General features: G+C 45.9%; 2 protein-coding genes across 2 annotated transcripts; one reads left to right on the plus strand and one right to left on the minus strand.

Moving 5' to 3' along the window:
• Positions 1-8: 8 nt before the first annotated feature.
• LOC100216910 (Nuclear pore complex protein NUP35) lies at positions 9-3,871 on the plus strand. Its single transcript, NM_001143296.1, has 3 exons — positions 9-634; positions 2,612-2,723; positions 3,187-3,871. Exons 1-3 carry the CDS (start codon positions 108-110, stop codon positions 3,514-3,516), a joined length of 969 nt encoding a protein of 322 aa, NP_001136768.1. The 5' UTR covers positions 9-107; the 3' UTR covers positions 3,517-3,871.
• A 2,802-nt stretch (positions 3,872-6,673) lies between these two features.
• Positions 6,674-7,896, minus strand: LOC103634944 (ethylene-responsive transcription factor TINY). Its single transcript, NM_001371010.1, has one exon. It carries the CDS (start codon positions 7,739-7,741, stop codon positions 6,974-6,976), a length of 768 nt encoding a protein of 255 aa, NP_001357939.1. The 5' UTR covers positions 7,742-7,896; the 3' UTR covers positions 6,674-6,973.
• Between the last annotated feature and the right edge of the window lie 16,844 nt (positions 7,897-24,740).

Raw genomic sequence — 24,740 nt, forward strand, 5'->3', positions numbered from 1 at the left:
TGTTTGCCTCTTCACATTCACACACGTGAGGCTTCCAAAAACCCAAGGCGCACTCGGCAGTGGAACTCCGCTTTCTCTTGCTAGGGTTTCAGCTCTCCGCCACCGTCATGAGTGCCTCCAGGCCGGATCACCGTCGCCGCCACCCGCCGTTCCTGCGGGACCTCTCGTCCCCGATCTCCTCGTCGTTTCGCCTCCCACCGGCCTCGATGCGGCGAGAGGCGCAGGCCTCCACCCCGCCGCCGCCTCCGCCGCTGCTCTCCCTCGACGACCTCTCCCACCTCTCCCCCTCCAGGCAGCCGGCCACGCCTCCGCAGGCGACGACGACCCCCTCGCCTCAGCCCCCGCGTGGAGCCGTTCTCTTCTCCTCGCCGCTGCGGTCCAACGGCTCGCCGGGGCCCTCGGCATGGTGGACCCCCTCGAGGGAGGAGAATCCCAGGGAGGGATCACCGATGGATGGCGTCGTGCAGTACCAGCAGCAGTCCCCGACGACGCCGTCGGGTCAGCAGTCACAGCAGCAGAAGGTAGCGCTGATCACGCTGCCGCCCCCCAGGGAGGTGGCGCGGCCGGAGATGCCCAGAGATTCGGCTCCGGCTGCTGGACGGGTCGACGAGGAGGAGTGGGTCACCGTTTTCGGGTATGTTGCCTCGCCCCCAGCTAAGTCGATGCAATGGGTATGGTAGGATGTGTGGATTATTGTATAATAATCTGCTGCATTAGATTCATACAGTTTTATGTTTCGTTTTGTAATTAGATTAGTATAGTACAGTACGCTTAGAGGCTGGTTATGGCATCTGTGCGTGTGGAATTGGTAATGTTTCTTAAACACTCATCTGATGCTGCCAGAGAGTTCCCCTTTGAACATAAGCATGCAGATTTCCAAGAATTTTATATCATCGGTCTATGGACTTCTTACCCCCAACATAACTCCAGAGATTCAGAGAACATAGTACAGTAGGGTACAAGATGATTTTGATGCCTACATTACCAACATTGTCTAAACAGGGACCAACAGATTAAGTTTCCTAATTGAAAATACATTTTAACCATTTAATATGTTGGATTTTTATCTTTGACAAGCAAGTTACTATGAGGAACTTTAGAGGTCATGAGTTCGAGTGCCGGCATGTTTGCAGTTTGGGTTTATTAGCCATGTTGGGACATAATACCGGTACTCTCACCCCTTGGTCGGGTTTGCAAATTTGTGAATCGATAAGGTCTGATTTACTTTTGGTGATTTTAATGATGAAGCTAGAGTATGGCTATTGACGTGATTGAGTTCAACGCTGATTGGTGGAATTTTTTGCTGAGTTTGTGGCACTTTTGATAGCTTCTAGCTCTCTAGTGTTGAAGGTAGCATGTGAAAATTGGATCATGCCTCATGGGTTAAAATAAATGTAGTTGTCTGCGAACCTAGAACAATAACGTCAAGGGGTATTAATCTACTCCCTCTGGTCCAAATTGTAAGTTGTTTTATCTTTTTTAGATACATAGATTTTACTATGTATCTTGACATACTGCATATGTAGGTGTGTAGCAAAATCTATGTACCTATAAAAGCCAGAACGACTTACAATTTGTAACAGATGTGGTAGTTTATTAGTAGATTCTGCTAGTATCAGTTTTAAACCAGGATACTTCATATTTTGTTCAATGGTGTTTGTTGATGTGCCTTCTATCAGATCATGTTCTTCTTTTCCCATGTGATAGAGTTACACAATGCTCATATCCAATAGATTGGTTATCCACTTATCCTCTCCCATGATAAAGCACACCTTTTGTTAGTGTCATACTGATAAAGTTGGCTACATGTTGGTGGGGAATGGAAACATGCATTATATATAGGGATTTTACTTTTTAGTGCACAGTTTTTCAAACTTAGGAGAGGAAAATCCCAACAAATATTAATCATACAGTTTTAGGATCTCCCCTCTTGTACTGATTTAGTTTTTATTCTATTTTCTCACCTACATTTACATGCACTGCTGCACTATATGGTACCCTAAATGTTGAAACTTGAAATACAGGTGTCTACACTTATCTATTTCTGTTTACAAGGTGTGTTAGGATTTGGGGGAAAATATTTAGAAGCATACTTCGATGTTGATTTTGGATTACTCTTACATTATGTCATCAATTGCTTCAAAATCTGTTTGTTCAAATGTGAATCTATTGATGCAACTTTTATTTACTAAGGGCTAGTTTGGAAACTTTAATCCCCTCCGGGATTCCCGGGGACTTGGGGGGGGGGGGGGGGGGGGGGGGGATGAGCTAATTTCCCACTCAATCTCCGGGAATCCCGGAGGAGATTTAAGTTTCCAAACTAACCCTAAGCATACATATAATTTGAGTAATCATTCGTCAAAATCTATAAAGTTGCTTCTAAAATTATAATACACCTAGTATTTTGAAGCAGAGAACTTTGGTTGATCATGTGCTTTTGAAAAATCATGCTATCCATAAGCCACCACCACCAGAATGCCCTTGCGCGCTTGATTCTCTGAACATCTGAATAGCTTGAATGGGTGTGATGGTTGGATGTTAATGGTGTTTTAGTGTTATAATTTATTCCATTTTTTATTAGTCTTCCATTCCATCTCTTTTTTTATTTCAGATTTTTTCCTGGTGATACTAACATGGTGCTGCGAGAATTTGAGAAGTGTGGGATAGTCTTGAGACATGTTCTTGGTCCAAGGGATGCGAACTGGGTGCATATCTTGTATCAGGTAACTATTAACAGCTCTATTCACACATTTTCATGTTTGACGTGTAGATGCGAACAGATAGTCATCACTGAGAATAGACCTAAACTAATACAGTGCTCCCTCCGTCCCAAAATAGATGACACTTTTGATGTGTAGATTTCATGTTTGACTATTCTGTATTATTCAGTTCTTTTGTGCAAATAATAAAATAAATGACATTATTAAAGTATCTCTTATGGTAAAATAAGTCATAACAAAATAAATAACATTTATATACAAAAAAATGAATAAGACGAACAGTTAAACAAGATGTCTAAAAGTAAAAAAATGACATGTTCTGTTATCATAAAAGCAACTAACCACACATTTTCTGTTTGAGATGCCATTTACCTTTGCTGTTGTTAGTGCACTTTTTCCTTTGTGGACTTGCGGTCACTGCTATTATCTTTGCTGAGTTGTGTGTTCTATTTTTTCTTATGTTCAGAGCCGGCATGATGCGCAGAAAGCGCTCGCCAAGCATGGGCAGCAGCTAAACAGTGTTCTTATCATTGGTGTGAAGCCAGTGGATCCGTGGCAGCTGCAGTACCTGAACGAGAACACCAACGAGAACTACCAGGGGAGCGCTACAGCCACGTTCACATCGCAACCTGTAGCGCCAAGTGGATTTGCAACCAGGAATGCACTAGCACCTCTACCTAGCAACACTCTGACGAATGGCAGCTGCAACGACAGCAACCTTGGCGCGTCTGGGGCCGTTGCGTCGCCTACAAAATCTGTCCTGTCCAAAGTCATGGACTTGATGTTCGGCCTTTAAGTTGCGTTGCTCACCCAAATGGTGCCGGGTTTTTTTTTGAGGGGTTCCTTCTGGGAAAACTCTAGGCCAGAATGAGGTTCACTTATCGATGTTACGGTAAAAACGTTACGTGATCACCGTGGTTGAACCACTGGGTGTCAATGCGACCGTTATATGATGCTGCGAGCTAGCATCGCGAAATTCAAACGGTTGTATTGATGCGTTGCAAATCATGTCTGAAACGACGTCATGAACCTGACTTGTATTTTGTTGGACATGTCACATGCCCACGACATTTATGAAGGATGTGAGCTTGGGGGCGCCAGCTATGCTGTCTTCAAAAGTCAAATTGGAAATGGAATATGAATTGTTCCCCTCCCGGAGACAACGAAAAGTTGGGTTTGACCTTTTGCTTTTGTCAGCTCGGCGTACAGTCTTTCGCAGACATTCTCAAGGGTCGGTACGTTATACAATGAAACATTGAAATCGTAAGCATTAAAAATCAGATTATCGGAACAAGTGGTCAAGGTTGACCTCTATCGAAAGTGTGGATAAGTCAAACCGTCATCACTAACCTGCTCAAAATAATATGAAACCGCTCGGTTAATGACATGCTTTGCAGTTAACGATACGGTATAAAATTTGTCAAGATATAATACTTGTTTAAACAGCACTACAAACCTACCTGCCCCAGATGGCGGTCTCTGCCCCTGCAGATAAAATCATAAAACTACTAGATGTCAACGAACCACGAGTACCTTTACGAAAAAGAAAAGCAATGTCTTTGCGAATTAAATAGTAGCAATACAGTACACAAAAAAAGAACTTGTCTAAGCTGGAATATATATACTTCTCATATATAATCAAACAAATAAATACATAAATATACTTTATTTAATCGCGACAAAGCCAGCCGTCTCCGGTCGTCATTCACATACCATACACGACATCTTGTATTATTTTTTTTATAGATCCATGACATGTTTTTGTCTCGTTACCAGTACACGCATAATTAGCAGCGATCGTTTAAACATGTGGAAACGGTTTGCGCACGTACCTCACTCGCCAGAGGAGCCAACCCCCCAAAAAAAAGTGTCACTAAAGCACGGTGTATCCATTATTCAAGTGCTGTTGTGACACAAACGTCCCAACGACAGAAAACGGAGCCAGACAAGGCGACTCGACGTCGAGAGAAATCATTAGCCTCTTTTTTTTTCTTTGGTTTTTGTCCCTCATTCATTGACAAGAGCCCCGCGCCATCTGCCATCATCATTGAATCTCTCTGGAGAGAAGCTGGCTATCAGAGCTGCTGAGTCGGCACATTAAAATTTAGCATTTGACATCCTTCGTTGGCCCCGACGGGGGAACGCGGCTGCTGCCAACACCTGTCCGACGTCGCTCAGGTGTGGTGTGGAGCTGGCTAGCCGTTGGCACTTGGCAGAGAAAACGATGACGATGGCACGACGATTAACTAGAGGGAGGGACCTGCAACTGCAAGTATTTAGTTTGTACTTTGTAGGAGTTTGTTTAATCATTTTTTCTATAACAGCAAGTGTACCAAGGTGATGTAGACGGGCTACAAAATAAGGCACGTTAGATTTGGGGTGACATGGAAGAAAGAAAAAAAAACGAATATAGAAGCGAAAGGTGGATCAAGTATTAAATATACAACTTGTATCGTTAGAGGGTTACTGTATGACTACGTTTTTGGACGGTTGAAAATGACATGGCCGACGGCAGTTGTTCTATAAATCAAACGGGAGGTTGTCTTGCGTATGGGAGACATCCTACTTGGGATCAACACTAATGAAGGTAGTACGCATGTGTAATTATAGGTCGCAGACGTGGACACTTGCACGAGCGCGAGGGTGAACTATATGCAGTGTTATCCTCCATTCCCGCCTGCTGTTGTTGTTGTTGTTGTTGTTGTTGTTAGTTTTAGCAGTTGACAAACCGAGAATGTCGTTTGATTATGTATTAACGCACGCATGCGTGCTATAAAAAATAGATTAAGTACATACACTGAGAGTCTGAGAATTGAGATAGCTCTGAGCCTTTGACCCATAAAGGACATGGTTTTTACTTTTTAATTTTTTTTCCTTTTCTTTGGCGAGAGAAGGAAGGACACGCAGTTAGTGGCAGTCATGTACAGGAGGATCTTGGGTTGTTGGTAAACTCTCGAGGTAATCCTATGGCCGGCGTACACGTGTGCGTGCCCAGATGGCATGGCATGGCACCTTCTCTGTCGAGCATCTGCCGTGTCGCTGGACGGTACTAGTCCTAGTCCTACAGCTAGTACAGCAGTAGTTTTCAAGACCGTTAGCACACACGACACGGACAAACACACAGGAGGTGTGTGGTTTGCATGTCCTGCACTGTCCAAACCTCCATCGCCAGTCGGCAGCCGTCTACCTGTCGTGCCGGCGTGCAAGAGGAGGCAGGCACACCTGGCACTCCACGAAGACGACAAGGACCACGACCTGCTGCAAGCTTGCTCCGCGCAGCTGCTGCCTGCAGCTAGCGTAGCCGACCCAGGGCAGCTCAGGAGAACACGCCACGGTGGTGCCTGCGGCTAGAGAGAGAGAGCAAAAAATATCCGTTCTTTGTCGCGTCCACTGACATGAACATGCTCGCAATGGCCAGAGGTGCACGGCCAGCCTATTGCGTGCAGGGGCCGACAGAGATATCAGTCGGTTCGGTGTTGTATTATCACGATAGCTTTTCTCTTTGCAACGCCTCCCGCACGGCACCATTGACTCCCTAGCTGCGACGGCGAGATCCGGCCGGCCTGCCGGAGTGGAGCCCCGTCCACCGCCAGGTGCGCCCGGGGAAGGAGACAGAGATGTCTCAGACAGCTGCTTCTTCCCACAATTACTAATGCCGCTGCCTCCTGCAGTCCTGCTTCCTTCCAGGGTTTAGCTTCCCGTCTTGGCAGCCTCCAGCCAGCTCCATGGACTATGGAAGGAAGCTGCGGCCAGCAGAGGGTAGGGTTTCGTTTAAAATTCAAAGGATTTTCTTTTTTTTTTTAAAAAAAATATGAAATCCAGGAGGAGTCGGGGGACCAAACCAAATCTCCGTGGGATCTCCGAGTTGTGCAGAGTGGTCGATCGGGCCAATGCTTTGCTTTCAGAAAAAAAGTGGTTTCGCATGCACAAAATGACACAAAAACAAATGTGCAGGATCCGGCCGGAATCAGTGCTTCCATAGTAAACCTGTCGTTTAATCTTAACCCCCTTTCGTGGGTAACAGTGTCGCACGAAGAAATTACGAGCTAGTTTTTCCTTGCGTTGGGAGGAGAAGGAATGGCAGTGTTCTTTTTTTTCTCTCTCTCTCTCTCCTTTTCACGGATAGAATAACAGGATGAAAACAAGTGAAAAAAAGAAGACAAAGACCACACAGGCTTGCACTGGAAAACAAACACGAAACAGAGAACCAGAACGGTTGAAGGCCATGCACAAGCGAGGCGAGGCGAGGCGAGCTAGTAGTCGTCCCACAGGAGAGGGAGAGGGTGGAAGCCGGCGGCGATGTCGAGCCCATCGCACGGCGTCCACGGCCACGGGTGATCGGCGGACGGCCCCAGCTCCACCACGTCCTCCACCCACAGCGGCGCCAGCTCGTCGAACACCAGCTCGGCGGCCACCTCTAGGGGCTGCCGCTCAGGCTCAGGCTCGTCGTGCGCAGCGGCGCCATCTCGCCGCTGGCCGCAGCCGCCGACGTCCGCCGCCGCCGAGGAGGAGGATGAGGACGAGGTGGCGGTGGCGGTAGAGCCGCCGCCGCCGCCGCCACCGCAGCAGCAGCAGCCTGCGGACGAGTGGTGCATGAGCGCGGCGCGCGCGGCGGCGGCCTGGACGTCGCGCGGCGCGAGGGAGGCCGGGCGCGGGAGGTGGCGCGCGAGGCCCGGGAAGTTGAGCACTGCGCGGGCGCCCTTGACGCTGAGCGCGGCCGCGTCGTGCGCGCGCGCCGCCATCTCCGGGCACGGGAAGGTGCCCAGCCAGATGCGCGACTTCTTGCGGGGCTCCCTGATCTCCGACACCCATTTGCCCCACGCGCGCATGCGGACGCCGCGGTACGCCGGGGCGGAGCTGGAGCTGGACCCGCCGTCGTCTGAGCGCGGACGTTTCTTGCCGCCGCCCGATGCGGCGGCGGCGGCGGCGGAGGGCGCCGCGCGCGGGCTGGTGGACGTGGAGGGTCCGGACGAGCAGGAGGACGTGCACGAGGTGTCGGAGCTCGGCTCGCTCATTGCCATATACACTACTATACGACACCGAGCTGGAGGCTGGAGCAGTCGATCGGGTATGTGTGTATGATGATCGAGCAAGAGATGGAGACAGAGAGGAAAGACGTGGTGCAATGGTGGCTAGCTAGTTAGCTGCTGTAGAGATCGAGAGGACGGACACGGACACGGACGGACCTGCCGGGGGGGTTGCTGGGTGTTTAAGTAGGGCAAGCCGGGAGGAGAGGAAGGGGAGTCGCGCGACGCGTCAGGTGTGCGAGGGACCGACCGATCCATCTCGCGCTCCCGCACGTAACAGTGGTGGCAACAGCGACGCGGCAGCGGACAGCAGCGCTGCCCTCGCCATGGCCATTATTACTGGCGATCGATCGACATGGACGGCGCGCGTCTCGGTCTCAGGGGAGGCTCTGGCCGGCCGGGCTCCGGCTGGCTGGCTCTGGCTGCAGTACACGCACGTGTCCCTGCCGGCCTGCCCTGCTCTGCGGCGGGCGTCTCCGAGTCCGACGATCCGATCGATCGACGACCCCGGGCGCAGGCGCAGCTGGCTGGGTAGGCATTTACTGGTCAACTCGATCGGCGTCTCCGATCCATGTCCCGCCGGCACGAGTGCATGCGGTGTGCTCGCGCGCACGCTCACGCCATGCCGCCCGCCATTATCCACCCATATCGATCGATCCACCGCGCCCATACGATCAGCTGTCGTTCCACAGAACGCACACATGCTACTGCACTGCTATTTACTACTCCAGCATTTTTATTTATTATTTTTTTAAACAGCAACGGGGAGGGACGAAGTGTCCCTGGTTAGGGCTCATTCGTTTTCTCTCCAATCCATATAGATTTCAAGGGATTTGATAAGTTTCAATTCATATCAAGTCAAAATCTCTACTAATTTTTTTAATTCCATCCAATCTATATGATATATGAATAATCAAATAAGACCTTAAGTGGTTATATTACCACATGTCCACATATGCCAGAGCCAAATGGCCAGGCCATTCGGTACAGTGTAAGATTTGTAGAGGGGAAAGAGAGGTAGAGAGAGAGAGCCAAAGCATATCTAGTACACTGTCAATTGGGTTTCTCTTATTTCTTTTATAAACTAAAATCTATTATCGAACTCGACTCCACTCCACTCGGTATGTCTACATGTGTTTCTACCTATCGATTAAAAGTTTTGCACTATAAGTTCCAATTCTCTACTAGCATGGTATGTAATTCTAGTAATATGAATGTTCGAATATAATTACTCGAATATAAATACTAAAAGTATAATAAAGAATCAAACGCCTCGATTTTTACCAAGGTATCAAAAAAAAGTCGGTTACTAGTCTCTAATAGCACGTCCTCGTTGCACATGGCATCTTGCCATCTTTGTGCCCCCTGTTTTGGCCTCAATATTATTGGTTGCAAGCCGGTCTTCAAGCTCGAATGCGAACTGGATGGTTCTATTGATTGTTATAAGGCGCTCTGATGGCGAAGGGGTTCTGTTGAGTACCAAATTGAGGACTGGACAATTCGGCCCTGGGGTCAGACGGTCCGCGGTTCGGACGGTCCGCACTGGTGGTACGGACGGTTCGTGCGTGCGCAGAGTAGATTAAGGTTCCGAGTTTTGTGCTACGATTGTTAGCTAAATTCATGGAATTAGCTCGGGAGATTAGTTTGTAAAAAGTCTACCCCCTCCTCTATAAATACAGAGGATTACGGCCGATTTGGAATCAATCAATCGAACCTACAATCAATATAATTTACGTTCTATCTTAGGAGTAGTTCTAGTCTAGTTCTAGTTTAGTCTTCCAATCCCCAAAATCTCCGCTTCTACTCGACTCTACGTCGATTAGAGGAGTCTAGGTCGGCCTGCCGAGCCTAGACAACTCCTAGGATCTCTCCTCCCCCCCCCCGACGGGGTCCCTCCCGGGAGCGAGATCCAGGCGCCGCCGACGACCTTCGCCGCCCCTGCACACGCGCGGAACGTCCGGCCCCAGTGCGCGGACCATCTGGCCGTCAGGCAGAGAACCCTAGCCCTGCGCCAGGTCGCGGACCGTCCGCCCTTGTGTAGAGAGCACCGCCGCGGTTCTTGTTTAGTGATTGGCGCCCAAAAAAGGCACCAACACACTTTTGGCGACTCCGCTGGGGACTATTTCATATAGACCTATCAAGATCGGCCCTTAATGACCGGTTCAAAGGATGGCTCTGAAGTTTCCACCAGCAATATCATCAAGCTAACATGGGAAACCTTGACAGCTGAAGAACAGCTCCTGTTCGAGGAGCGCCAGGAGCAGCTGATCCGGGAAGCAAAGGCGAAATTCCTGGCCGATTTCAAGGTGGGCAGGAACAACAAAATCGTTCGACAACGGGCGACAGATCTGGCTTCGCTCCGACCTACTACAGATATCCTCAATGTAAGTAACACCAATGAGCTCCAATCTCTTAAAACTTACATAGGCGAACAGCGAGAGCAGATGCAACGTATCGTAGGGGATATACAAAATGATCATAAAAGGCTAGTGCGTGCGCTTGATAAGTCTACTATTGCAAATATTCCTTCGCACGAGGTTGAACTGAGGGAATACACACGTGATTCGTCGGCTACAGGTTGTCACGACCAGTCACAACCCCTTTATGGGATGTCGATAGACATGTACCCTAGGCAACAACAGCCTCCCATGCACATCGGCGATAAATTTGCTGATCTACGCATGTCCGAACCATCCGCACGTGAGCACGGACCGTCCGGGCCAGCGGCGATCGGTCCCATTTTTAGAAGCGAATTACCGAGGCCTGCACCCAAGCCGCCACATACTGTGCAAACCCTAGATAACCCATTTGGATTGTCCGCGTATGGCGCCAGACGGTCCGAATATAACGCCGAACGGTCCGGACACATGGCCGGACAATCCGCGCACTTAACCAGATGGTCCGCGTATTTAACCGGACGGTCCGGCACAAAGTTTTTTTGAGGAGGATGGATATCCAACTCCGCATCCATCCCAGCTAAACTCCTCATCTCACCATACGACACACCAGCACCATAATATAACCTACCAAACCCGTGAGAGTGAGTATTTTCCGGCCCCCAGAAGACCAGAAAAGAATGGCCAGTCCTATGAGCCTCATAGGGCATATATTAACGCGCCGCAAAACTCAAACCAATGGGGAGGAAAACAACATACTAACATCCAAACAACCTCACCCATATTGGACCAAAGAGCCGGTGGTCTCCCACCGGCTGCCATCGATATAGTAAGAGAGGAAATAGCTGGGGCGTTCCGAGATAAGCTCGGAGTTAGTATAGTCCCCGGGGGCAGTCAAATCAGAGACCTTATGATAGCCAATTTGACCGTCTCCCATACCCACAGGGGACCAGAATACCCGAATTCGCGAAGTTTTTGGGTGACCAAGGAAAGAGCACGCGTGAACACATAGACCAGTTCTTAGCACAATTAGGAGAATTGGCCGACACCGAAGCATTCCGTGTGCGTTTATTTTCATTATCTTTAACAGGGACTGCATTCACATGGTATGCTACGCTCCCTCCTAATTCCATTTTGCCATGGGGAGACTTAGAACAAAATTTTCATGAACATTTCTTCTCTAGCGATTACGAGCTAGATTTAGTAGACTTAGTGGCCCTACGACAAGAAAAAGATGAATCGGTTAATGATTACATCTGGAGATTCCGAGATACGAGAAACTGATATTTTCAAATTCATTTAACAGATAAACAACTGGCAAGAATAGCCTTTGATGGATTACGCTATTATTTAAAAGAGAAATTAGAAGGCATCTAGTTCTTTACGCTAGCACAATTACATCAGAGAGCTTTGGCTTGTGAAAGACAAAGCAAAGAACTAGTCAAAACAGTTCATCATAATATCTGAAAGGGAAATAGGGTCAAACCTTTTCCTATATGAATTTTGGTGGTTGAATTGCCCAACACAAATTATTGGACTAACTAGTTTGCTCTAGATTATGAGTTCTACAGGTGTCAAAGGTTCAACACAAACCAATAAAAAGACAAAGAAAGGGTTCAAATAAAAAGAGCAAAAGACAACCGAAGGCAGCCTTGGTCTGGCGCACCGGACTGTTCGGTGTGCCACCGGACAGTGTCCGGTGTGCCAGGGAGGATCAACTCAAACTTGCCAGCTTCAGGAATTTGGGGAAGCCGCTCCGCTATAATTCACCGGACTGTCCGGTGTAACACCGGACTGTCCGGTGTGCCAGCGGAGCAACGGCTACTTCGCGAACAGTGAAAGTGAACAGTGCGCGCCTGCGCGCGCAGAAGTCAGAGCAGGCGCCAGAAGGCGCACCGGACAGTGAACAGGACCTGTCTGGTGCACCACCGGACTGTCCGGTGGCCCCACTTGTCAGAGCTCCAACGGTCGAACCCTAACGGTTGGGTGACGTGGCTGGCGCACCAGATAGTGTACGGTGGCGCACCGGACTGTCCGGTGCGCCATACGACAGCAGCCATCCCCAACGGGCACTTTGGTGGTTGGGGCTATAAATACCCCCCCAACCACCACACTTCAAGGCATCCAAGTTTTCAGCTATTGCATTCAATACAAGAGCTCTAGACTTCACTCCAAGACACAAACAAAGAGATAAAATCCTCTCCCAAGTCCAAAGATCATTCCAATCAAATAGTGACTAGTGAGAGAGTGATATTTGTGTTCTTTTGAGTTCTTGCGCTTGGATTGCTTTCTTCCTTCCTCATTTCTTGTTCTCAAGTGTTTTGTAACCAAGGCAAGAGACACCAAGTGTGTGGTGGTCCTTGCAGGGTCTAAGTGACCCGTGAGATAAGGAGAAATCTCACTCGGTCTAGGTGACCGTTTGAGAGAGGGAAAGGGTTGAAAGAGACCCGGTCTTTGTGACCACCTCAACGGGGAGTAGGTTTGCAAGAACCGAACCTCGGTAAAACAAATCATCGTGTCATCCGCTCTATTTCTTTGGTTGATTTGTTTTTCACCCTCTCTTTCGGACTCGTTTATATTTCTAACGCTAACCCCGGCTTGTAGTTGTGCTTAAAGTTTATAATTTCCAGATTCCGCCTATTCACCCCCCCTCTAGGCGACTTTCAATTGGTATCAGAGCCCGGTGCTTCATTAGAGCCTAACCGCTCGAAGTAATGTCGGGAGAACACGCCAAGAAGGAGATGGTGACCGGCGAGAAGCCCGCTACAAGCCACGGGAAGGCTCCATCGGGATAGTCCCGCAACATGAAGAAGGAGGAATCACCTCCTCACAAGTCGCATCGGAGTGGCGACAAGAAAAAGAAAATGAAGAAGGTGGTCTACTACGAGACCGATTCTTCATCGCCATCCACCTCCGGCTCCGACGCGCCGTCCGTAACTTCTAAGCGCCATGAGCGCAAGAAGTTTAGTAAGATCCCGCTACGCTACCCTCGCATTTCTAAACGTACTCCATTACTTTCCGTTCCATTAGGCAAACCACCGGTTTTTGATGGTGAAGATTATAACATGTGGAGTGATAAAATGAGGCATCACCTAACCTCACTCCACACTAGTATTTGGGACGTTGTTGAGTTTGGAGTGCAGGTACCATCCGTAGGGGATGAAGACTATGATTCGGACGAGGTTGCCCAAATCCGGCACTTCAACTCCCAAGCCACCACTATACTCCTCGCCTCTCTAAGTCGATAGGAGTATAACAAGGTGCAAGGGTTGAAGAGCGCCAAAGAGATTTGGGACGTGCTCAAAACCGCGCATGAAGGAGACGAGGTGACCAAGATCACCAAGAGGGAGACGATCAAGGGGGAGCTCGGTCGTTTCATGCTCAACCAAGGAGAAGACCCGCAAGCCATGTACAACCGACTAAAAACCTTGGTAAATCAAGTTCGCAACCTCGGGAGCACTAAATGGGATGACCATGAAATGGTCAAGGTTATTCTTAGATCACTTGTTTTTTCTTAACCCTACTCAAGTTCCATTAATTCGTGGTGATCCAAGATATAAACTAATGTCTCCCGAGGAAGTGATAGGAAAATTTGTGAGCTTTGAATTGATGATCAAAGGCTCCAAGAAGATCATCGAGCAAGGCGCCTCCTCCTTCGTACCCGAAGCACAACCCGTTGCATTCAAGGCAACGAAGGAGAAGAAAGAAGACTCTACACCGAGTAGGGTCCCCATCGATGCCTCCAAGCTCGACAATGAGGAAATGGCGCTCATCATCAAGAGCTTCCGCCAAATCCTCAAACAAAGGAGGAGGAAAGACTACAAGCCCCACTCCAAGAAGGTTTGCTACAAATGTGGTAAGCCCGGTCATTTTATCGCTAAATGCCCTTTGTCTAGTGATAGTGACAGGGATAACGATAAGAGGGGGAAGAAGAACGAGAAGAAGAGATATTACAAGAAGAAGGACAGCGATGTCCATGTTTGCCAGGAATGAGACTCCGACGAGAGCTTCACCGACTCCTCCTCCGACGAGGACGCCGCAAACATCGCTGTCAACAAGGATCTTCTCTTCCCCAATGTCAGCCACAAGTGCCTCATGGCAAAGGACGACAAGAAGAAGAAGGTAAAATCAAGATCCTCTACTAAGTATGCAACTTCTAGTGATGAGGATAATTCTAGTGATGATGAGGACAACTTGCTTACTCTTTTTGCTAATCTTAACATGCAACAAAAAGAGAAATTAAATGAATTGATTAGTGCTATTCATGAGAAGGATGAACTCTTGGATAGCCAAGAGGACTTCCTTATTAAGGAAAACAAAAAGCATGTTAAGACTAAAAATGCTTATGCTCAGGAGGTAGAGAAAAATGAAAAATTAACTAGTGAGCTTAGCACTTGCCATGACATTATTTCTAGCCTTAGAAATGAAAATGACAAATTAATTGCTAAGGTTGAGAAATCAAATGTCTGTGATGATTCAATTGTTAATCTTAGAAATGATAATGCTAGCTTAATTGCTAAGATTAACATGTTGAATGAATCTGTTGCTAGCCTTAAGTTTGAGAATGATAAATAAATTGCTAAGGCTAAGGAATTAGATGTTTGCAATGTTTCGATTTCCAATCTTAGAGATGAGAATGCTATTTTACATGCTAAGATTGTTGAATTAAATGATTGCAAACCCTCTACATCTAAGGTTGATCATGTTTCTATTTGCACTAGATGTAGAGATGTTAATGTATATGCTATTCATGATCACCTTGCTATGATTAAACAACAAAATGATCATATAGCTAAACTAGATGCTAAAATTGCCGAGCATGAACTAGAGAATGAAAATTTTAAATTTGCTCGTAGTATGCTTTATAATGGGAGACATCCTGGCATTAAGGATGGCATTGGCTTCCAACAGGGAGACAATGTCAAGCTTAATGCCCCTCCTAAAAGATTGTCTAATTTTGTTAAGGGCAAGGCTCCCATGCCTCAGGATAATGAGGGCTATATTTTATATCCTGCTGGTTATCCTGAGGATAAGATTAGGAGAATTCATGCTAAGAAGACTCATTTTGTTCCTCACCATGCTTTTATTTATAAGAATGAGGCTTCTAGCTCTAGGCGTTCTACCCATGTTAAAATGCCTAAGAAGAAATCTCCTATTGCATCAAATGATCATAACATTTCATTTAATACTTTTGATGCTTCATATGTGCTCACTAACAAATCAGGCAAAGTAGTTGCCAAATATGTTGGGGGCAAACACAAGGGGTCAAAGACTTGTGTTTGGGTACCTAAGGTGCTTGTTTCTAATGTCAAAGGACCCAAGACCGTTTGGGTACCTAAGAACAAGGCCTAAATTCGTTTTGTAGGTTTATGCATCCGGGGGCTCAAGTTGGATCATCGATAGCGGGTGCACAAACCACATGTCTGGGGAGAAAAGAATGTTCTCCTCCTACGAGAAAAACCAAGATCCCCAACGAGCTATCACATTCGGGGATGGAAATCAAGGTTTGGTCAAAGGACTTGGTAAAATTGCTATATCACTTGACCATTCTATTTCCAATGTTTTTCTTGTAGATTACAACTTGCTTTCTGTTTCTCAATTATGCAAAATGGGTTACAACTGACTTTTTACGGATGTAGGTGTTACTGTCTTTAGAAGAAGTGATGATTCAATAGCTTTTAAGGGAGTGTTAGAGGGTCAGCTATACTTAGTTGATTTCAATAGAGCTGAACTCGACACTTGCTTAATTGCTAAGACTAACATGGGTTGGCTCTGGCATCGCCGACTAGCCCACGTTGGGATGAAGAATCTTCATAAGCTTCTAAAGGGAGACCACATTTTGGAACTAACCAATGTTCATTTTGAGAAAGATAGGATTTGTAGCGCATGCCAAGCAGGGAAGCAAGTTGGTGTTCATCATCCACACAAGGACATCATGACGACTGACAGGCCACTGGAACTACTCCACATGGACCTATTCGGCCCGATAGCTTACATAAGCATCGGCGGGAGTAAGTACTGTCTAGTTATTATGGATGACTATTCTCGCTTCACTTGGGTATTCTTTTTGCAGGAAAAATCTCAAACCCAAGAGACTTTGAAAGGATTCTTCAGACGGGCTCAAAATGAGTTCGGCTTGAGGATCAAGAAAATAAGAAGCGACAACGGGACGGAGTTCAAGAACTCTCAAGTTGAAGGCTTCCTTGAGGAGGAGGGCATCAAGCATGAGTTCTCTTCTCCCTACACGCCACAACAAAATGGTGTAGTGGAGAGGAAGAATAGAACTCTATTGGACATGGCAAGGACCATGCTTGATGAGTACAAGACTTCGGATCGGTTTTGGGCCGAGACGGTCAACACCGCTTGCTACACCATCAACCGATTATATCTACACCGAATCCTCAAGAAGACATCATATGAACTCCTCACCGGTAAAAAGCCCAATGTTTCATATTTTAGAGTCTTTGGTAGCAAATGCTTTATTTTTGTTAAAAGAGGTAGAAAATCTAAATTTGCTCCTAAGGCTGTAGAAGGCTTTTTACTTGGTTATGACTCAAACACAAGGGCATATAGAGTCTTTAACAAGTCCACTAGACTAGTTGAAGTCTCATGTGACATTGTGTTTGATGAGACTAACGGCTCTCAAGTGGAGCAAGTTGATCTTGATGAGCTAGATGATGAAGAGGCTCCGTGCGTAGCGCTAAGGAACATGTCCATTGGGGATGTGTGTCCTAAGGAATCCAAAGAGCCTCCACAAGCACAAGATCAACCATCTTCCTCCATGCAAGCATCTCCACTAACCCAAGATGAGGATCAAGCTCAAGATGATGAAAATGAAGATCAAGAAGATGAGCCACCTCAAGAGGAGGACAATGATCAAGGGGGAGATGCCAATGATCAAGACAAGGAAGATGAACAAGATCAAAGGCCGCCACACCCAAGAGTCCACCAAGCAATCCAATGAGATCACCCCGTGAACACCAACCTCGGCGATATTCATAAGGGGGTAACCACTCGATCTCGTGTTGCTCATTTTTGTGAACATTACTCTTTTGTTTCCTCTATTGAGCCACACAGGGTAGAGGAAGCACTTCAAGATTCGGATTGGGTGTTGGCGATGCAAGAGGAGCTCAACAACTTCACTAGGAATGAGGTATGGCATTTGGTTCCACGTCCTAATCAAAATATTGTAGGAACCAAGTGGGTTTTCCGCAACAAGAAAGATGAGCATGGTGTGGTGACAAGGAACAAGGCCCGATTTGTGGCCAAAGGGTATTCACAAGTCGAAGGTTTGGATTTTGGTGAAACCTATGCACCCATAGCTAGGCTTGAGTCAATTCGTATATTACTTGCCTATGCTACTTACCATGGCTTTAAGCTTTATCAAATGGACGTGAAGAGTGCCTTCCTCAACAAACCAATCAAGGAAGAGGTCTATGTTGAGCAACCTCCAGGCTTTGAAGATAGTGAGTATCCTAATCATGTTTACAAACTCTCTAAGGCGCTTTATGGACTCAAGCAAGCCCCAAGAGCATGGTATGAATGCTTAAGAGATTTTCTTATCACTAATGGCTTCAAAGTCGGAAAGGTCGATCCTACTCTCTTTACTAAAACAATTGAAAAAGATTTGTTGGTATGCCAAATTTATGTTGATGATATCATATTTGGGTCTACTAACAAATCTATTTGTGAAGAGTTTAGTAGGATCATGATACAAATATTCGAAATGTCTATGATGGGGGAGTTGAAGTATTTTCTAGGATTTCAAGTGAAGCAACTCCAAGAGGGCACCTTCATCAGCCAAACGAAGTACATTCAAGATATACTCACCAAGTTTGGAATGAAGGATGCCAAGCCCATCAAGACACCCATGGGAACCAATGGGCATCTCGACCTCGACACGGGAGGTAAATCCGTAGATCAAAAGGTATACCGGTCGATGATAGGATCCTTACTCTATTTATGTGCATCTCGACCAGATATTATGCTTTCCGTATGCATGTGTGCAAGGTTCCAAGCCGATCCTAAGGAAGTTCACCTTAGGGCCGTAAAGAGAATCTTGAGATATCTAGTTCATACACCTAAGTTTGGTCTTTGGTACCCCAAGGGATCCTCTTTTGATTTATTAGGATATTCCGATGCTGATTAGGCAGGGTGTAAAATTGATAGGAAGAGCACATCAGGGATTTGTCAACTCAGTAGCTCTTTCTACCGCCGAAGCCAAGTATATTGTCGCAGGCCATTGTTGCGCGCAATTGCTTTGGATGAGGCAAACCCTTAGGGACTATGGCTACAAATTTAGCAAAGTCCCTCTCCTATGTGATAATAAGAGTGCAATCCGCATGGCGGATAATCTTGTTGAATACAGCTGCACTAAGCACATAGCCATTCGGTATCACTTTTTGAGAGATCACCAACAAATGGGGGATATCGAGATTTCCTATATTAACACCAAAGATTAATTGGCCGATATCTTTACCAAACCATTAGATGAGAAAACCTTTACCAAACTTAGGAATGAGCTAAATATTGTTGATTCTAGGAATTTTGATTGATTCTTTGCACACATAGCTCATTTATATATCTTTGATCATATCTCTTTTATGTCTATGACTAATGTGTTTTCAAGTGTATTCTCATGCTTAGTCATAGAATTGAAAGGGAAATGGAGTATTCGGCAAAGAAGGCGCTTCCACTCAACTCCATCGGTATTTGCCGGTATTCCGCATAGTTCTCCACTTTGGTATAATCTTCACTCATATCTATTTGTTTGCCATTGGAGAGAAAGTAAAAGGGCTTATATTTCACTCACAAGTATCCGTTTTTGACGATTTATGCCGAAGGGGGAGAAAGTATTCGCCCAAAGCAAAAGGACCTCACCACCACTAAATTTTTTAAAAAATAAAGTTTTCAAATTGATATCTTATTGTGTTCTAAAGGGGGAGAAAGTTCTAGTATCTTCAAAAATTTGTAAAACCCTCTTGAACACTAAGAGGAGAATTTCATTGAGGGGGAGTTTTGTTTAAGTCAAAGGAAAAGCATTTGAAACAGGGGGAGAAAATTTCAAAACTTGAAAATGCTTCTTTCAGTCTTACTCATATACCTTTGACTACTTGCAAAAAGAATTTCGAAAAGAATTTACAAAAGAATTTGCAAAAACAAAACTCGTGGTGCAAATGTGGTCCAAAATTTTAAACAAGAAGAAAACAATCCATGCATATATAGTAGAAATAATTATTGGTTTCATTCCAAGCAACCTTTGCACTTACCTTATGCAAACTAGTTCAATTCTGCACTTTTATATTTGCTTTGGTTTGTGTTGGCATCAATCACCAAAAAGGGGGAGATTGAAAGGGAAATAGGGTCAAACCTTTTCCTATATGAATTTTGGTGGTTGAATTGCCCAACACAAATTATTGGACTAACTAGTTTGCTCTAGATTATGAGTTCTACAGGTGCCAAAGGTTCAACACAAACTAATAAAAATACCAAGAAAGGGTTCAAATGAAAAGAGCAAAAGACAACCGAAGGCAGCCCTGGTCTGGCGCACCGGACTGTCCGGTGTGCCACCGGACAGTGTCCGGTGCACCAGGGAGGATCAACTCAAACTTGCCAGCTTCAGGAATTTGGGGAAGCCGCTCCGCTTTAATTCACCGGACTGTCCGGTGTGCCAGCGGAGCAACGGCTACTTCGCGTCAACGGTCGTCTGCAAAGGAATAGTGAAAGTGAACAGTGCGCGCCTGCGTGCGTAGAAGTCAGAGCAGGCGCCAGAAGGCGCACCGGACAGTGAACAGGACCTGTCCGGTGGCCCCACTTGTCAGAGCTCCAACGGTCGAACTCTAACGGTTGGGTGACGTGGCTGGCGCACCGGACAGTGTCCGGTGGCGCACCGGACTGTCCGGTGCGCCATACGACAACAGCCATCCCCAATGGGCACTTTGGTGGTTGGGGCTATAAATACCCCCCAACCACCACACTTCAAGGCATCCAAGTTTTCAGCTAATGCATTCAATACAAGAGCTCTAGACTTCACTCCAAAACACAAACAAAGAGATCAAATCCTCTCCCAAGTCCAAAGATCATTCCAATCAAATAGTGACTAGTGAGAGAGTGATATTTGTGTTCTTTTGAGTTCTTGCGCTTGGATTGCTTTCTTCCTTCCTCATTTCTTGTTCTCAAGTGTTTTGTAACCAAGGCAAGAGACACCAAGTGTGTGGTGGTCGTTGCGGGGTCTAAGTGACCCGTGAGATAAGGAGAAAGCTCACTCGGTCTAGGTGACCGTTTGAGAAAGGGAAAGGGTTGAAAGAGACCCGGTCTTTGTGACCACCTCAAAGGGGAGTAGGTTTGCAAGAACCGAACCTCGGTAAAACAAATCATCGTGTCATCCGCTCTATTTTTTTGGTTGATTTGTTTTTCACCCTCTCTTTCAGACTCATTTATATTTCTAACGCTAACCCCGGCTTGTAGTTGTGCTTAAATTTATAATTTTCAGATTCCGCCTATTCACCCCCTCTAGGTGACTTTCAATATCCATATAGTAGAGCACAATCAAAGTAGTTCGGACAATGAACCAAAGGAAGTTTACACTGCCGAAATGGTTTGGCCTGAGCAAGCCAAATCTTCGGCTTGCTCCTCCTTGCAGTCAGTTCAAAAGAAACGGCAGGAGGAGGTTAAGTTTACATTTAATATCGGCAAATGTGATAAGATATTTGAAAGTCGTCTAGAGGGGGGGTGAATAGGCGGAATCTGAAAATTATAAACTTAAGCACAACTACAAGCCGGGGTTAGCGTTAGGAATATAATTGAGTCCGAAAGAGAGGGCAAAAACAAATCACAAGCAAATAAAGAGTGAGACGCGGTGATTTGTTTTACCGAGGTTCGGTTCTTGCAAACCTACTCCCTGTTGAGGTGGTCACAAAGACTGGGTCTCTTTCAACCCTTTCCCTCTCTCAAACGGTCACCTAGACCGAGTGAGCTTCTCTTCTCAATCAATCGGGACACCAAGTCCCCACAAGGACCACCACACAATTGGTGTCTCTTGCCTTGATTATAATTGAGTTGGGAACAAGAAAGAAAGAAGAAGAAAAGCGATCCAAGCGCAAGAACTCAAATAAACACAAATGTCACTCTCTCTAGTCACTATTTGATTGGAATGAACTTTGGACTTGGGAGAGGATTTGATCTCTTGTTTGTGTCTTGGAATGAAGTCTATAGCTCTTGTATTGAATGCAAATGGCTGAAACTTGGATGCCTTGAAGTGTGGTGGTTGGGGGTATTTATAGCCCCAACCACCAAAGTGACCGTTGGGGAGGCTGTCTGTCGTATGGCGCACCGGACAGTCCGGTGCGCCAGCCATGTCACCCAACCGTTAGGGTTCGAGCGTTGGAGCTCTGACAAGTGGGGCCACCGGACAATTCGGTGGTGCACCGGACAGGTCCTGTTCACTGTCCGGTGCACCATCTGCGCCTGCTCTGACTTCTGCGCGCGCAGGCGCACACCGTTTGCTTTTACTGTTCATTTGCAGACGACCGTTGGCATGGAGTAGTCGTTGCTCCGCTGGCACACCGGACAGTCCGGTGTTACACCGGACAGTCCGGTGAATTTTAGCGGAGCGGCTCCCCGAATTCTCGAAGCTGGCAAGTTTGAGTTGATCGTCCCTGGTGCACCGGACACTTTCCCGTGGTGCACCGGACAGTCCGGTGCGTCAGACCAGGGCTGCCTTCGTTATACTTTGCTCCTTTGTTTTGAACCCTTTCTTTTGACTTTGTATTGGTTTGTTGTGAACCTTTGGCACCTGTAGAACTCATAATCTAGAGCAAACTAGTTAGTCCAATTGTTTGTGTTGGGCAATTCAACCACCAAAATTCATATAGGAAAAGGTTTGACCCTATTTCCCTTTCAATCTCCCCCTTTTTGGTGATTGATGCCAACACAAACCAAAGCAAATATAAAAGTGCAGAATTGAACTAGTTTGAAAAAGGTAAGTGCAGAGGTTGCTTGGAATTGAAACCAATATAATTATTTTAATAGATATGCATGGATTGTTTTCTTCTTATTTAAAATTTTGGACCTCATTTGCACCACGGGTTTTGTTTTTGCAAATCCTTTGTAAAATTCTTTTCAAAACATCTTGCAAATAGTCAAAGGTACATGAATAAGATTGAAAGAAGCATTTTCAAGATTTTGAAATTTTCTCCCCCTGTTTCAAATGCTTTTCCTTTGACTTAAACAAAACTCCCCCTTAATGAAATTCTCCTCTTAGTGTTCAAGAGGGTTTTGTAAGTTTTGAAGATACTACTTTCTCCCCCTTTTGAACATAATAAGATATCAATTTGAAAAACTTCATTTTAAAATTCGGTGGTGGTGCGGTCCTTTTGCTTTGGGCCTCATATTTTCTCCCCCTTTGGCATGAATCGCCAAAAATGGATACTTGTGAGTGAAATATAAGCCCTTTTTACTTTCTCCCCAATGGCAAATAAATAGATGATGAGTGAAGATTATACTAAAGTGGAGGGCGTTGCAGAGTATCGGCAAATATCAATGGAGTTGAGTGGAAGCGTCTTCTTTGCCGGACACTCCATTTCCCTTTCAATTCTATGACTAAGCATAAGATTGCACTTGAAAGCACATTAGTCATAGACATAAAAGAGATGTGATCAAAGGTATATAAATGAGCTATGTGTGCAAGGAATCAGTCAAAATTTCTAGAATCAAGAATATTTAGCTCATTCCTAAGTGTGGTAAAGGCTTTCTCATCTAAAGGCTTGGTAAAGATATCGGCCAATTGATCTTTGGTGTTTATATAGGCTATCTCGATATCCCCCCTTTGTTGGTGATCTCTGAAAAAGTGATACCGAATGGCTATGTGCTTAGTGCGGTTGTGTTCAACGGGATTATCTGCCATGCGGATTGCACTCTCATTATCACATAGGAGAGGGACTTTGCTAAACTTGTAGCCATAGTCCCTAAGGGTTTGCCTGATCCAAAGCAATTGCGCGCAACAATGGCCTGCGGCAATGTACTCGGCTTCAGCGGTAGAAAGAGCTACTGAGTTTTGTTTCTTTGAAGCCCAAGACACCAGGGATCTCCCCAGAAACTGACAAGTCCCTGATGTGCTCTTCCTATCAATCTTACGCCCTGTCCAATCAGCATTGGAATATCCTAATAAATCAAAAGAGGATCCCTTGGGGTACCAAAGACCAAACTTAGGTGTTTGAACTAAATATCTCAAGATTCGCTTCACGGCCCTAAGGTGAACTTCCTTAGGATCGGCTTGGAACCTTGCACACATGCATACAGAAAGCATAATATCCGGTCGAGATGCACATAAATAGAGTAAAGATCCTATCATCGACCGGTATACCTTTTGATCTACGGATTTACCTCCCGTGTTGAGGTCGAGATGCCCATTGGTTCCCATGGGTGTCTTGATGGGCTTGGCATCCTTCATTCCAAACTTGGTGAGAATATCTTGAATATACTTCGTTTGGCTGATGAAGGTGCCCTCTTGGAGTTGCTTGACTTGGAATCCTAGGAAATACTTCAACTCCCCCATCATAGACATCTCGAATGTTTGAATCATGATCCTACTAAACTCTTCACAAATGGATTTGTTAGTAGACCCAAATATGATATCATCAACATAAATTTGGCATACAAACAAATCATTTTCAATAGTTTTAGTAAAGAGAGTAGGATCGGCCTTGCCGACTTTGAAGCCATTAGTGATAAGAAAATCTCTTAGGCATTCATACCATGCTCTTGGGGCTTGCTTGAGCCCATAAAGCGCCTTAGAGAGTTTATAAACATGGTTAGGATACTCGCTATCTTCAAAGCCGGGAGGTTGCTCAACATAGACCTCTACCTTGATTGGTCCATTGAGGAAGGCACTCTTCACATCCATTTGGTAGAGCTTGAAGCCATGGTAAGTAGCATAGGCAAGTAATATACAAATTGACTCAAGCCTAGCTACGGGTGCATATGTTTCACTAAAATCCAAACCTTCGACTTGTGAATACCCTTTGGCCACAAGTCGTGCCTTGTTCCTTGTCACCACACCATGCTCATCTTGCTTGTTGCAGAAGACCCACTTGGTTCCTACAACATTTTGATTAGGACGTGGAACTAAATGCCATACCTTATTCCTTGTGAAGTTGTTGAGCTCCTCTTGCATCGCCAGCACCCAATCCGAATCTTTAAGTGCATCCTCTACCCTGTGTGGCTTAATAGAGGAGACAAAAGAGTAATGTTCACAAAAATGAGCAACACGAGATCGAGTGGTTACCCACTTATGAATATCGCCGAGGACGGTGTTCATGGGGTGATCTCGTTGGATTGCTTGGTGGACTCTTAGGTGTGACGACCTTTGATCTTGTTCATCTTCTTTATCTTGATCATTGGCATCTCCCCCTTGATCATTGTCCTCCTCTTGAGGTGGCTCATCTTCTTGATCTTCTCCTTCATCATCTTGAGCCTCATCCTCATCTTGGGTTGGTGGAGATGCTTGCATGGAGGAAGATGGTTGATCTTGTGCTTGTGGAGGCTCTTCGGATTCCTTAGGACACACATCCCCAATGGACATGTTCCTTAACGCGACG

The sequence above is a fragment of the Zea mays genome, chromosome 8 (assembly GCF_902167145.1).
Source record: "Zea mays cultivar B73 chromosome 8, Zm-B73-REFERENCE-NAM-5.0, whole genome shotgun sequence".
NCBI classification, from domain to species: Eukaryota; Viridiplantae; Streptophyta; class Magnoliopsida; order Poales; family Poaceae; genus Zea; species Zea mays.